General features: G+C 32.7%; 1 protein-coding gene across 7 annotated transcripts in view; it reads right to left on the bottom strand.

The window, feature by feature from the left end:
- LOC142322339 (caspase-1-like) overlaps positions 1-12,062 on the bottom strand; it is a 249,973-nt gene that overhangs the window by 71,495 nt on the left and 166,416 nt on the right. For 6 of the 7 annotated variants that reach the window (XM_075361304.1, XM_075361307.1, XM_075361308.1 and 3 more), the window contains one exon: positions 2,504-2,763. In XM_075361304.1, the coding sequence (XP_075217419.1) occupies positions 2,504-2,763 (260 nt within the window). Of the gene's footprint in view, positions 1-2,503; positions 2,764-11,679; positions 11,744-12,062 lie in introns of all 7 variants that reach the window. The other variant, XM_075361305.1, reaches the window with a different exon arrangement.

Here is a 12,062-nt window from a genome sequence, read left to right as displayed (position 1 = left end):
TGGAAAGTGATCAGACTGCATTCAGTATAGATGTAAGACAAGTCTAGTATTAATAATTTATTTTTTTCATTTTAACATATTTATTACACTTACTAAAAATTTTACTTCAAAGAAATGTAAAAAGTTATTTTTATGGACGAACAGCTCGGGCTTAAGAGAATATACTTCTTTTCCAATACCATCTTTCTGAATTTGTTAATTTGTAACTTGCTGCCGGTTTTTCACAAGTTAAGTAATAACTTTCACAATGATTAACAATTTTAACTAATTTAAGAAGTATCTAAATGTTATTTAAAACCACAATCAATTAGAAGGATCCTCCTTATCAGTAATTATAAATAAGAGCTAACTGGAAAGTTATGACTGTTTATATTTTCTTGGATTGAAATACCAGGCTGGACTAAATACATACTGGTTTGCTGCAGTCTAATGCTTCCAGTAATAGCCTAATGGAGTGTATGAGTTACAAAATTTTCAAATGAATTTTATCCCAGTCTGCGAAATTCGAGCATTGACAAGCTTTTTTTGGGTTTTTCAAATGTGATACTCAAATAATATACTGGTTGAAATAGAAAAATAATGAAGATTCATAAAACAACAGTTTTCATACAAAAATTCACTTAATTTCTATTTTTATGAGTGAAAGTATTTTAAGGATAAAATCCTGAGATGAGTTAAAAACTCCTCCAGCTCCAATATTCTGTCATTTAGAGAGAAATAACAGTAAAATTTCAAATTATTACATTAAAAAAGTTAAACAATACAAAAATTGATAATATTTATTTCTGGAATGCAGCTTTATCTTATTCTTTTTAGTCGTCTTTACTACAGTACAATCTTCTTAATAAATCATGTAAAACTTTCCATTAACTTCAAATCTCTTCAAGATAAAGTGATTACCTGATTTTTTCAGATACTGATCCTGAAATATGCCTAAATAGATTCCACTACATATCCCCTATATATATTTAATCCTGTAACCAAGATTTATTAATTTTTAAATACTGGGATACTGAAATCTTTGTAGAAAAACTGTTGATTGGTGTTAACAATACAATATGCCTTAACTTATACTTAAATGTATTATTTAATGATAATATGTACTATTTTTATTTTGCTTTAATTAAGGAAAAAATTAGAACTACTGTTTGTGATTTCCTCCTGTCTGCCTTTACTCATGCTGTATTAGTTTTATAAAATTATAACACAAATTTTTTTTTTGTCTTCAGTCATTTGACTGGTTTGATGCAGCTCTCCAAGATTCCCTATCTAGTGCTAGTCGTTTCATTTCAGTATACCCTCTACATCCTACATCCCTAACAATTTGTTTTACATATTCCAAATGTGGCCTGCCTACACAATTTTTTCCTTCTACCTGCCCTTCCAATATTAAAGCGACTATTCCAGGATGCCTTAGTATGTGGCCTATAAGTCTGTCTCTTCTTTTAACTATATTTTTCCAATTGCTTCTTTCTTCATCTATTTGCCGCAATACCTCTTCATTTGTCACTTTATCCACCCATCTGATTTTTAACATTCTCCTATAGCACCACATTTCAAAAGCTTCTAATCTTTTCTTCTCAGATACTCCGATTGTCCAAGTTTCACTTCCATATAAAGCGACACTCCAAACATATACTTTCAAAAATCTTTTCCTGACATTTAAATTAATTTTTGATGTAAACAAATTATATTTCTTATTGAAGGCTCATTTCGCTTGTGCTATTCGGCATTTTATATCGCTCCTGCTTCGTCCATCTTTAGTAATTCTACTTCCCAAATAACAAAATTCTTCTACCTCCATAATCTTTTCTCCTCCTATTTTCACATTCAGTGGTCCATCTTTGTTATTTCTACTACATTTCATTACTTTTGTTTTGTTCTTGTTTATTTTCATGCGATAGTTCTTGCATAGGACTTCATCTATGCCGTTCATTGTTTCTTCTAAATCCTTTTTACTCTCGGCTAGAATTACTACATCATCAGCAAATCGTAGCATCTTTATCTTTTCACCTTGTACTGTTACTCCGAATCTAAATTGTTCTTTAACATCATTAACTGCTAGTTCCATGTAAAGATTAAAAAGTAACGGAGAAATAACACAAAATTACACAATAATTTAAGATGAGTGATCTAAATGCACCATCATGTTGAAATTTGTTAACTGTGTAAAATCCTTAAATTAGTTAATCTGATATTAACTTTATAATATATTCCCTTCATGCTTTATCAATTTACTGCTAAAACAAAACAAAAATAAATAAATTTGTATTCAATGGTTTTTTAATTTTTACCTATTACTTTTTTAAAAATAAATATGGTACCAACTTATATAATGAGAATTTACAGTACTTACTGTCTTACATATTATAGTGAGTGCGAGAGTGTCATTACACTACATAGATAACAAAAAAACAAGCAATTTATAAACACTAAAATAAATTAGAACTGTTTATGATAAATTTTTAAACAAATATGTTTTATATAAATATAGGTTTTTTACCTAATGTAAGAACATGATCAATTTGACTGCTGGTTAGATCATCATATTTTCTAACCTCAAAACCCAGACTCATTAATGTAGTTCTAAGATTTTCACAGTCGGCAGCAGTGCCAGTTCTAGACTTTAAATTAGGAATGTCAAAATGCTCATGGTTTAATATAATTGCAACACCTCTTTTCTTATGATCCATATTATAAAATAGTGCTTCTTTTACAACCGGAATTTTGGCAATACCATCAATATTCTTTCCTGAGTGGCCACTGTAAAAGAGAGGAAAAAACATGCAGAAGTTTAATTATTCAAATGCATTTTTATTATCAAAAAAGTGTTTATTTTATATATTATATATTAGCAAATAATTTACAAAAGTTTATTCTTTTATCTTGCATGAAGCTATTTTTATAGGTCAAAATTTTGCTTTAGAGAAAGTATTAAAAAAAACCCTGAAAGAAGATTCAGAGAAATATTTTAAAAGTTTGCATTTTCTTTAGAAAAAAATAAAAATAAAGAATATTTTTGTTCAGTCAAAAAAATCCTGATAAAATAGGAAATATACTAAGTAACCAAATAATAGTGAAATTATAATAAATTTAAAAGAGAATTATCATTAAACAACTAGGATAATGATTTTTTTCCTGAGCACAAAACTAACTGTCATCAGCACCCGGACACGATTTTTATAAGAAATTAATTTTAAAAATTGGCAATTAAAAGCTAAAACCCAGCAGTATAAAAAGACAACATAAATAGAAAATGCTCATGACATATGCTAAAAGCAAAATAAAACCATACTGAAATATTACATTAATAATTTAAATTAAAACAAAAAAGTTACCAACTCCCATATGCCATAAATAGCTGGCAAATATTATAGTAAAAATCAAAATTTGAATATAAGTAGACGGCCTGAAGAAATCGTAAAACATTCAGTAACTAGTCTCACTAAAACTTTCAGTAATAGTCTCACTGTTTCCTAAGATATTTTGGAAGTTAACTCCTAGTGAACACGAACGGGTGCAATGGTCTGACTCATGAGATATCCATGAGTGAGCCTAGTGTGCTCTAATCACAAATGGCAAATAACCTCTTGAGGGTTATTCCTGCATGACCTCCACAGTGATAGTGGAGGTCATGCAGGACCTCCACTATCTTAACAGGATAAAGCTTACAGCTGATTGTAGCATTCCATCCACTTTGACACTCATTACTGACCAACCTTTTCAGAAAACAGATAAGATCATCAGAAACAACATAATTAGTGAAAGGAGGCTGGAAACAAGCCTCTTTTGCCGCACTATCAGTGTCCTCATTGTCTGAGATTTCAATATGGCCGGAGCTCCAGCAGCTCACAGTTATGTTACATTGAATCATTTGAGAAATAATACATTGAATCTTACAGATAACAAGGTGTCTAGCATACATATCACTAATCATCTATAAGGCGCTCATGGAATCTGAACAGACAAGTAAGTGTTGAAATGTTGGGTTAATTATACTTAAGGCCTTATTAATAACATACAGCTCTACAAATAAAATACTGATGATGCTGGGAAAGCCAAACATTCGTTCCATTGCCGACCACAGAAGCACAACAAACAGAATTAATGTTTTTGGCCATCCATATAAACTGCAACATCAAGATTCACACTATTATAATATTACAAAATTTTTCTTGTAATATAACTGGATTTGTGTTCTTTTTATGATAAAAACAAACATAAAGCACTAATTTATGAGAGAAGGTCACCAAAGGGAGTAATAACATGGAGAAACAGTAAGTACTGGATGTAATTGTACATTTAGAGCTAAGAAAAGATGCTGAGTTCTGATGCTTACTGGAGCAGTAAATCTCGGCTATTCTTGATATCAATTAAGATACAGGTTAGAGAACATCACATCAAAGGTTGGATGATTTGTTGGGCTTCAATGCAAGCTACGTAAGAGCAGATATTTGGTTTATTATTTGGACCAATGTCTACCAGTAAACTTAGCACACGGCTTGAACAAAATGCACCTGTAGCAAGACAGATGAATGAATGATAGACTGCATCGAGCAATCTAAGAGCAGTGGACCGAGCAGAAGAATAAGCCACACAGCCATAGTCTAAGCAGGAACGAACCAGAGCTAATTAGAAGTGAAACATGCATACTCTGTCAGCCTGTCTAGCATTTTTAAACATTTTACCTTCAGCTTCTTTAAATGTGTTACCCACATCAGTTACTGGTCAAACCACAATTCTAAAAATCTAACCTGTGTGCATGGTTCAACTGGTTACAATGTATATACAGCTGCGTATCAACATGTTCCCTCAAGCATGAAATGCAAAAGCAGTTAGTAAACATGAATCCAGTTGTTTTACACCACAATTCTAAACAGATTATTGTGTTTTGAAGCAGCCTCTTACCAGCAGCTAAAGTTCTACAAGGAACATAAATTGAGAAATTATCTATGAATAACAAACACATACAGGTTTTCAGAGTTTGTAGTAGTATTTATGGCTATGGCAAACAAAGTAACACTTAAGACACTTCCCTGTGGTACTCTGTTTTCTAGTGTAAAATTTTCAGTAATATTGTTCCAACTCAAGTTGAAAAGGACAGACTATTGAGGAAACCCCTGGTAAATGCAAGGAGATTCCCTTGTATATCCTATTCATGCAGTTTATTTACAATTCCTCTCTTCCAAGTCGTGTGATATGCCTTTTGCATATAGAAAAAATAGAGCAATGAGATGTTGGCAAAGTAGGAAGGAATTTGAATGACAGATTCAAAAGCAATTACATGATCAACCCCAGCAAAAACCATATTTTTCAGGTGCAATTAAGGCATTTCTCTCAAGGTACCACACTACATGACGGTTTACTATCGGTTTCATCAACTTGTACAAGGCACTAGTCAAGGAGATACAAAGATAACTTGAGGGACATGATTTCCCTTTACCGCATTTCAGTATGGGAATAATCAATGTTTCTGACCAAGAATCTGTAAAAACCTAATCAGAAAATATTTTATTATAGGTACACAGAAGATTTAATGCAGTATCCAGGAAGCGTGATAACATGCTGAACCTGATACTATCATTTCCGGGGGAAGTGTCATGGGTATTATTCAAGGTGTACCTTAGCTCATCAAAATAGAAAGATATGATGTTTAATTCATTTTGCGAGTCTCCAGTCACAAACAGGATATTTTCTACCTGCAACTTATACCTAATAAACCCAGGACTATGATGATGTAAGTGAGACTGACTTAAATGAGTTTCCAAACACGTTTGCCACATCAATTAGTGAGGTGAAAAGAATGTTGTTGCTTTCCTGTTAAATTGACTGTGGTGGAAAGGAATCCAATCCAGTCCGCTTTTTGAACCAGCCATCTTTATGGCTGACTATGAAGCATATCAGTACTACTGACTAAGATAACAACAGGTCTGTGATTGCTTTCAAAGTTATTGGAAACGCGCATAGTAAGATGTGCTGCTGAACACAAGGACAGATCGATGCATGTAAATGCACCTGATGACATAAAATGTCTACGACCCATCGTTCAATAAGCAGAGATCTAAATTCTGCCTCTCAATCAACTATTGTGCCTCTGGAAGAACATTGTAATGAACCCTATGAATAGTGTTGGGTATTGAAACTGCAAAATATTAGGCAGAATAAAGGTATCTATGAGAACAGACTGGACAGATCATTTTCACTGATATCGAAATTTGGCAGAAGATATATTCAGTTTACAGAATATTCAATATTAAAGAATATTCAAGAATATTCAGTTTAAATGGCACAAATACCTTCATTCAGACTGCAGGGATGTTTGTCATTAGCGGAGTATGTGTGGCTAATATGATTTACTGCAGGAAAACAGCCACACCTTCAAGTCCTCTGCCCTCAAGTTTGGTTCCATCTTTCGCAGATGTAACCAAGCGCAAAAAGGCACATCATCCAGCGAAGAGAGGTGAGTTTCCTACAGACACAGTATTAAATGATCTTCTTCCTTTAGAAGCATTTTGATATACTCACAGCAAGTGCAGAGATTGCAAAACATTCCACTGAATAATATTTGTATCCATAAAAAAATACTTTTTCTTGTTATAAACCTCTGTGTGTTGATTACTTATCAAATACTATCCGGTTTTCTTTTTGGATTTTATAAAAGTGCTTTGCTTCTTTGGGCATTTCATCCACCTCCATATCGTTAACAAAACCTCAAGATGGTGGAGAGGATTCGGAAGTCCAGATACCGCTCAGGTTCCAATCTTTTGTAGATCCTTTCATTGGGATCTTAGTAGTTTGCTGTGTTGTTTGTGCAGTGGGAATTTTAATTGGTAGTGTAATGACTTGAAGTGGTTTTTGGTAAAATACTGACGATCTTTTCACTCCAAATGTCCTTTTTGCCAGTACTCAATGCTACAATAGCAGAAGTAAGAAATTTTACCTGGTCTGACAATGCCAATTTAGTCAGTTCTTTAGACAATGCATACTCATTCTCCTTTTGCACACTGTTACATATAGCTGGACAAAACTAACTCTGGGAGTTACATGTTGAGGGATTTTCTGTATTCCTTCCTGATGAGCCACAGGAAAGAACACTTTCTGTTCAATACAAATCCTCAATATAGCCTGTTTCTCCTTATAAAACGAACATTTTGGACATCTTGCTGAATATGGACCCTTACAGTTAACACACTTTTCAGCTTCAGTCCATGCCCTATCATCATATCCCATGCAGCTGCAACAAGCAGCATATACTTGCTCCTTTTTGCGACCAATTTTGTTGAGACCAAAACCCTATTACCAAAAGAAACAACTTGGGTTTGATATATATGGTTACACAGACAGAGAGGTAGTCAATTCTTATTCTCAACTAGAACAGTTGGAGCAGAAAATGTTAGGATAAATCCTCATTTATCCTAAAATTTTCTGATGTTGGCATATCAAAACCATTCTCCTTTGCACAGAAGTGACACATTGCAGTGATAACTTTTCTGAGATTTCTGATAGTTCAATATCAGCCAAGCCATGGAAAAAGATCATTCTCTTGCTGGAATTTAGCATGTTACTTGGCTTCACTATTACCTCATCCTTCCCTACATACCTGTAAGGGCTTTGAGCTTCCAGCTCTGTTAATTACTATTTACCTCAATCAACAGGGCACCACTTCTACACTTTTTAATTGTTTTCATTGAGCTACAAGCTGTTACTAAGAATTTATTTATTAAAAAGGGAGAAATCTTAGAAGAGGATTTACTTTCTTCCTTACACTTCACTAAAGAAATTATATTAGATAACTTAGCACTCTCTGTTACATTACTTGTCTCTTTGTCACTAGACATATCTTCAACTGACAATGTCGGTAGAAATCTATTCATATATTCAAAACTTCATTTTTTATGTTTTTTTAAATGGACCAACAACCACAGCAAGATTTTTAATTGGAACTGGCATTCCCATAAATACCGATGATTTAACAGGCCATTCCAACACATCCTGATCTCCTAGGGGAAGACACCCTCCAACCATTTCCTCTGTACCTCGGTATATGATATTTCCCAGTTGCCTTGGCCCAGGATGCCACTGATACGAATGCCACAAGAAACATTCCCATTGGTGAGGCTAGGGCTGCGTATAACTAGGTTCACCCAGGTACCCAGAGGGCATCGTTTGAGACTCACTATTGTGCCAATGGGTGGCACGATAGTTTCCACAGGGTGTAAGTGTAAGAAGAAACAGTTAAAATATTTTTGTGTTGTTATGTAAGGGTATATACTGTAATTTTTATAATGTTTGTGATGTGATGTATGTGTACAGCGAAAAGGTTAAGTGTATGTAGCTCAGTGTGTAATGGGAAGAAAAACTGCATAGGCTAGGGCCATGGGGACACCAACCCCCAAAGTCTTAAGAGTAACACTGCTCATCAAGGACTAATTAATGAAAATAGCAAGCTATAGAATAGATACTACACTGCAGTTGGTTACTAAATTATATCAGTACAAAAAAAAATTATATATATATATATATATATATATATATATATATATATGTATGTATATACAAAACAAGTTAGTTTCTGATAAACATGCTGCAGCCTTCATTTTTTTAGTTAATTATTAATTTGTATATTTTAATTATTGAATTTGTTTACTTATATTTTCTTACATTTATGAATAACATTACTGTTACTGAACGTAATTCTAATATGAGGGTTATTTTTTTTTCAAGGTCCGATCAGTCGCAAAATAAAAATCCGCCCAAAAATCGAATGAACCTTTGCTCATATGCGTTGCGCAGCGTCTCTAATATGGCCTTCAATCACGCCGCGTCACTTTGTTTAGTTCTGAACACACAGCTAGCAAGTAAACATGTCTACAACAACCGCACCTCCCGCCAAATGTGAAGTGCGTGCGGTAATTTGATTTCTGCAGGGTAAGGGGTGTAATGCAGCTGAAATTCATCAACGAATAAGTAATGTGTATGGTGAAACTTCAATGAGTGACAGCAAAGTGCGACAATGCTGCAGGAAATTTAAAGCAGGATGTACAGATGTTTCATGATGCAGGCGGTCAGGGAAGGAAGCGAGTGTCAACTGATGATCTCGTTGAGCGAGTGGATGAGGCAATTTGAGAAAATCATCGGTTCACAATTTCTCTATTGGGCGATTCATTACCTGAAATTTCAAGGTCAGCTCTCTACACCATTGTGAGTGAGAGACTTCAGTACCGCAAACTGTGTGCGAGATGGGTTCCCAAGATGCTGTCCGACCATCACAAAACAATGAGAATGGACGCCTCCCTAACGTTTCTCCAGCGCTACCACAATGAAGGAGAAGATTTTTTTTAACAAAATTGTCACAGGGGATGAGACATGGGTCTATTTCAAAACTGAAGAAACAAAAGAACAATCCAAACAGTGGATTCATTCTCATTCTCCCAGTAAACCAAGAAATTCAAGCGAACCTTTTTCAACAGAAAGTGTATAGTTACTGTGTTCTGGGACCGGAATGGAGTTCTCTTGGTGGAATTCATGGAACGTGGCACGACCATCACTGCAGCCTCATACTGTGTGACTCTTCAACGTCTACGAATGGCAATTCAGAATAAGTGGAGAAGAGTGTTGTCATCAGGCACTGTCTTTCTCCATGACAATGCTCGGCCGCGCACTGCAGCTGTAACAAAGAAGCTCCTGCAGCATTTTTGTTGGAAGTGTTTGATCACCCACCACACAGCCTGGGCTTGGCTCCATCCGATTTTCACCTCTTTGCTCACATGAAACGTTGGCTAGGAGGACAACATTTTGGCACAGACATCGAGCTGCAGACCAGCATAGAAACAAGGCTGAAAACACAGGCGGCTCGGTTCTATGACAAGGGTATTGGAAAGTTGGTACCACGCTACGACAAATGTCTAAATCGGAGAGGCAACTATGTAGAGAAATAGCGTAACTATGTAAGTACTTGTTACCAATAAAAAAATTTTTATTTTCACTGTGGTTTTAATTTTGTGACTGATCAGACCTTGAAAAAAAAATAACCCTCATACAACCATAAAATTTCATTTTACCCAATGAAAGAAATCATCCAACTGAACAGCAGTATATAATCCAAGTAAGTTTTTATGCGATAACAGATAAATTTAAATTAAATTACTAATTCTTAATAATTACTAAAGTAACTATTAAGTATAATCTAGTAATATTTAAAATATAAATGCTGTGCTATTGCTTAATAATTAAATAATAAAAGTTGAGTAACTGTTAACTATAATATACACTATTAGCTTTTGTCATGAATATTAGATTAAGTATATTATTTTTATTTTATAATGAAAGGACAGAAATAACTGTAAACAAAAAAAAATAAAATAATGATTATTTAACACTGAAAGATATGACAACATAAAAATAACTAAATTCAAATACTATTATTTGAATTATAGTATATTATAGTAACAACAATCTGAAGAAAAAATCTGTTAATCAAAAAATACCAAATAGTTATTAGTGATAAAATGAAATTAATCCATTTTTTGTGATTAAATCAAAACCTAAATTATGCTAATAACTTGTGACTTTCTTAGGATGAGTATTTGTTTTTTGTTTGGTAACAGTCAGTTACCAGTTTAAATTTTAGGGAGGGGGTACAAACATTTTCTATAAATCTGGTAACTGAACAACAAATTACTTTTCTCAGTGAACTATTGTTGCAAAAAAATGAATATCAGACTTCTTATGAATGATATTTTTAAGAAGTTTTTTCTCAATATTTATCAAAGAATAATAATGTTATGTATGTAGTGCAGCCTATGTACAGAAACAAAGTGCTTTAACATTTTTTTTTAATCATAATCTTTTTCTTTTTTCAGATAATGGGAAGACAAAAACTATTTGGATAATACTGAATTATAGAGAAAAGTTAAAAAATCAGTGGAAAAATTACTGCAATACCTTAAGTTTAACAAATATGGTAGTTCATTCTACAAAGAGATGGAAGTATCCAGTTTTAATTAGAATATTTCACAAAGCAATAAAACACGGTTTATTAAATGGTTAATGTGTAAGTAGGTATTAAATGGTATAATTTTTTTTTTGCATAGCTCCTCAGTCACCTCAGAAGAAGCAAAAAATTTACTACACTGTCACAAATTTAATAACACAATCTTTACTAGGCACACTGGATAGGATGGATGGTGGTTAACAGTTAGGTGAAAGAAAAAACAGTACTCGTAAAATTAAACTGTAAAAGTCAAAACACCAGGTGCTGGATTGACAGAGTACTCCAATTTTTCAAACTTTCTAGAAAATTCAAACCCCAAAGTCTAGAAATTCCAACCTTTCTACTCTTATTTTTCATGCGTGAAAAACATAATCTCAAGCATAATATACAGTACTTATTATAAATATGATAATAAGTTCTGACTTTCTTAATCTGAAGATTTAATATTAATAAATATAGTTACATGAAAATAAACAACAGTTCACTTACAACAGAAAATAACAGACTGTTTAATAATTTATATCCTACAAAAAGGCTTGTAAATATTAAACTGACAACAAAATGACTTAAATTATAGCAAAATTCAATTACCACTGTATATAATTACTATAAAAAACAAATTTAAATTTACTTTACAGATAATGTAATTAATCAATTATTACTTTAAATAAAGTATAGAAGCTTACTTTTCATATAAAAGGTAAGCATTACACTGAATGACACGATAATTTATAGCTGAAGCCATTTCTTCTATTTCAGAAAGAAAAATAAAATACACTGACAGTTAATAATAAAATATGTAACAAAGTGCAATGTTAAAATTATGACTAATACTGATATAGATAAGATTTATAACACATTTTAAGATTAAATAATAAATCAAGATTAATTACAAAACACTAAAAAAAAAAGATACAAAGAATAAAAATTACTTGTTAAATGAAGCTAAAACATTCTAAAAACATAACAAAAAACCACCACCAACCTAGTTAATATATTATTACATAAATTAATAAAATTTTAACAATACATAAAAATATTAAAAAAACATTAACAAAGGTTAGCTAAT

The sequence above is a fragment of the Lycorma delicatula genome, chromosome 3 (genome assembly GCF_047948215.1).
Source record: "Lycorma delicatula isolate Av1 chromosome 3, ASM4794821v1, whole genome shotgun sequence".
NCBI classification, from domain to species: Eukaryota; Metazoa; Arthropoda; class Insecta; order Hemiptera; family Fulgoridae; genus Lycorma; species Lycorma delicatula.
This window is presented reverse-complemented; position numbering and strand designations above follow the sequence as displayed.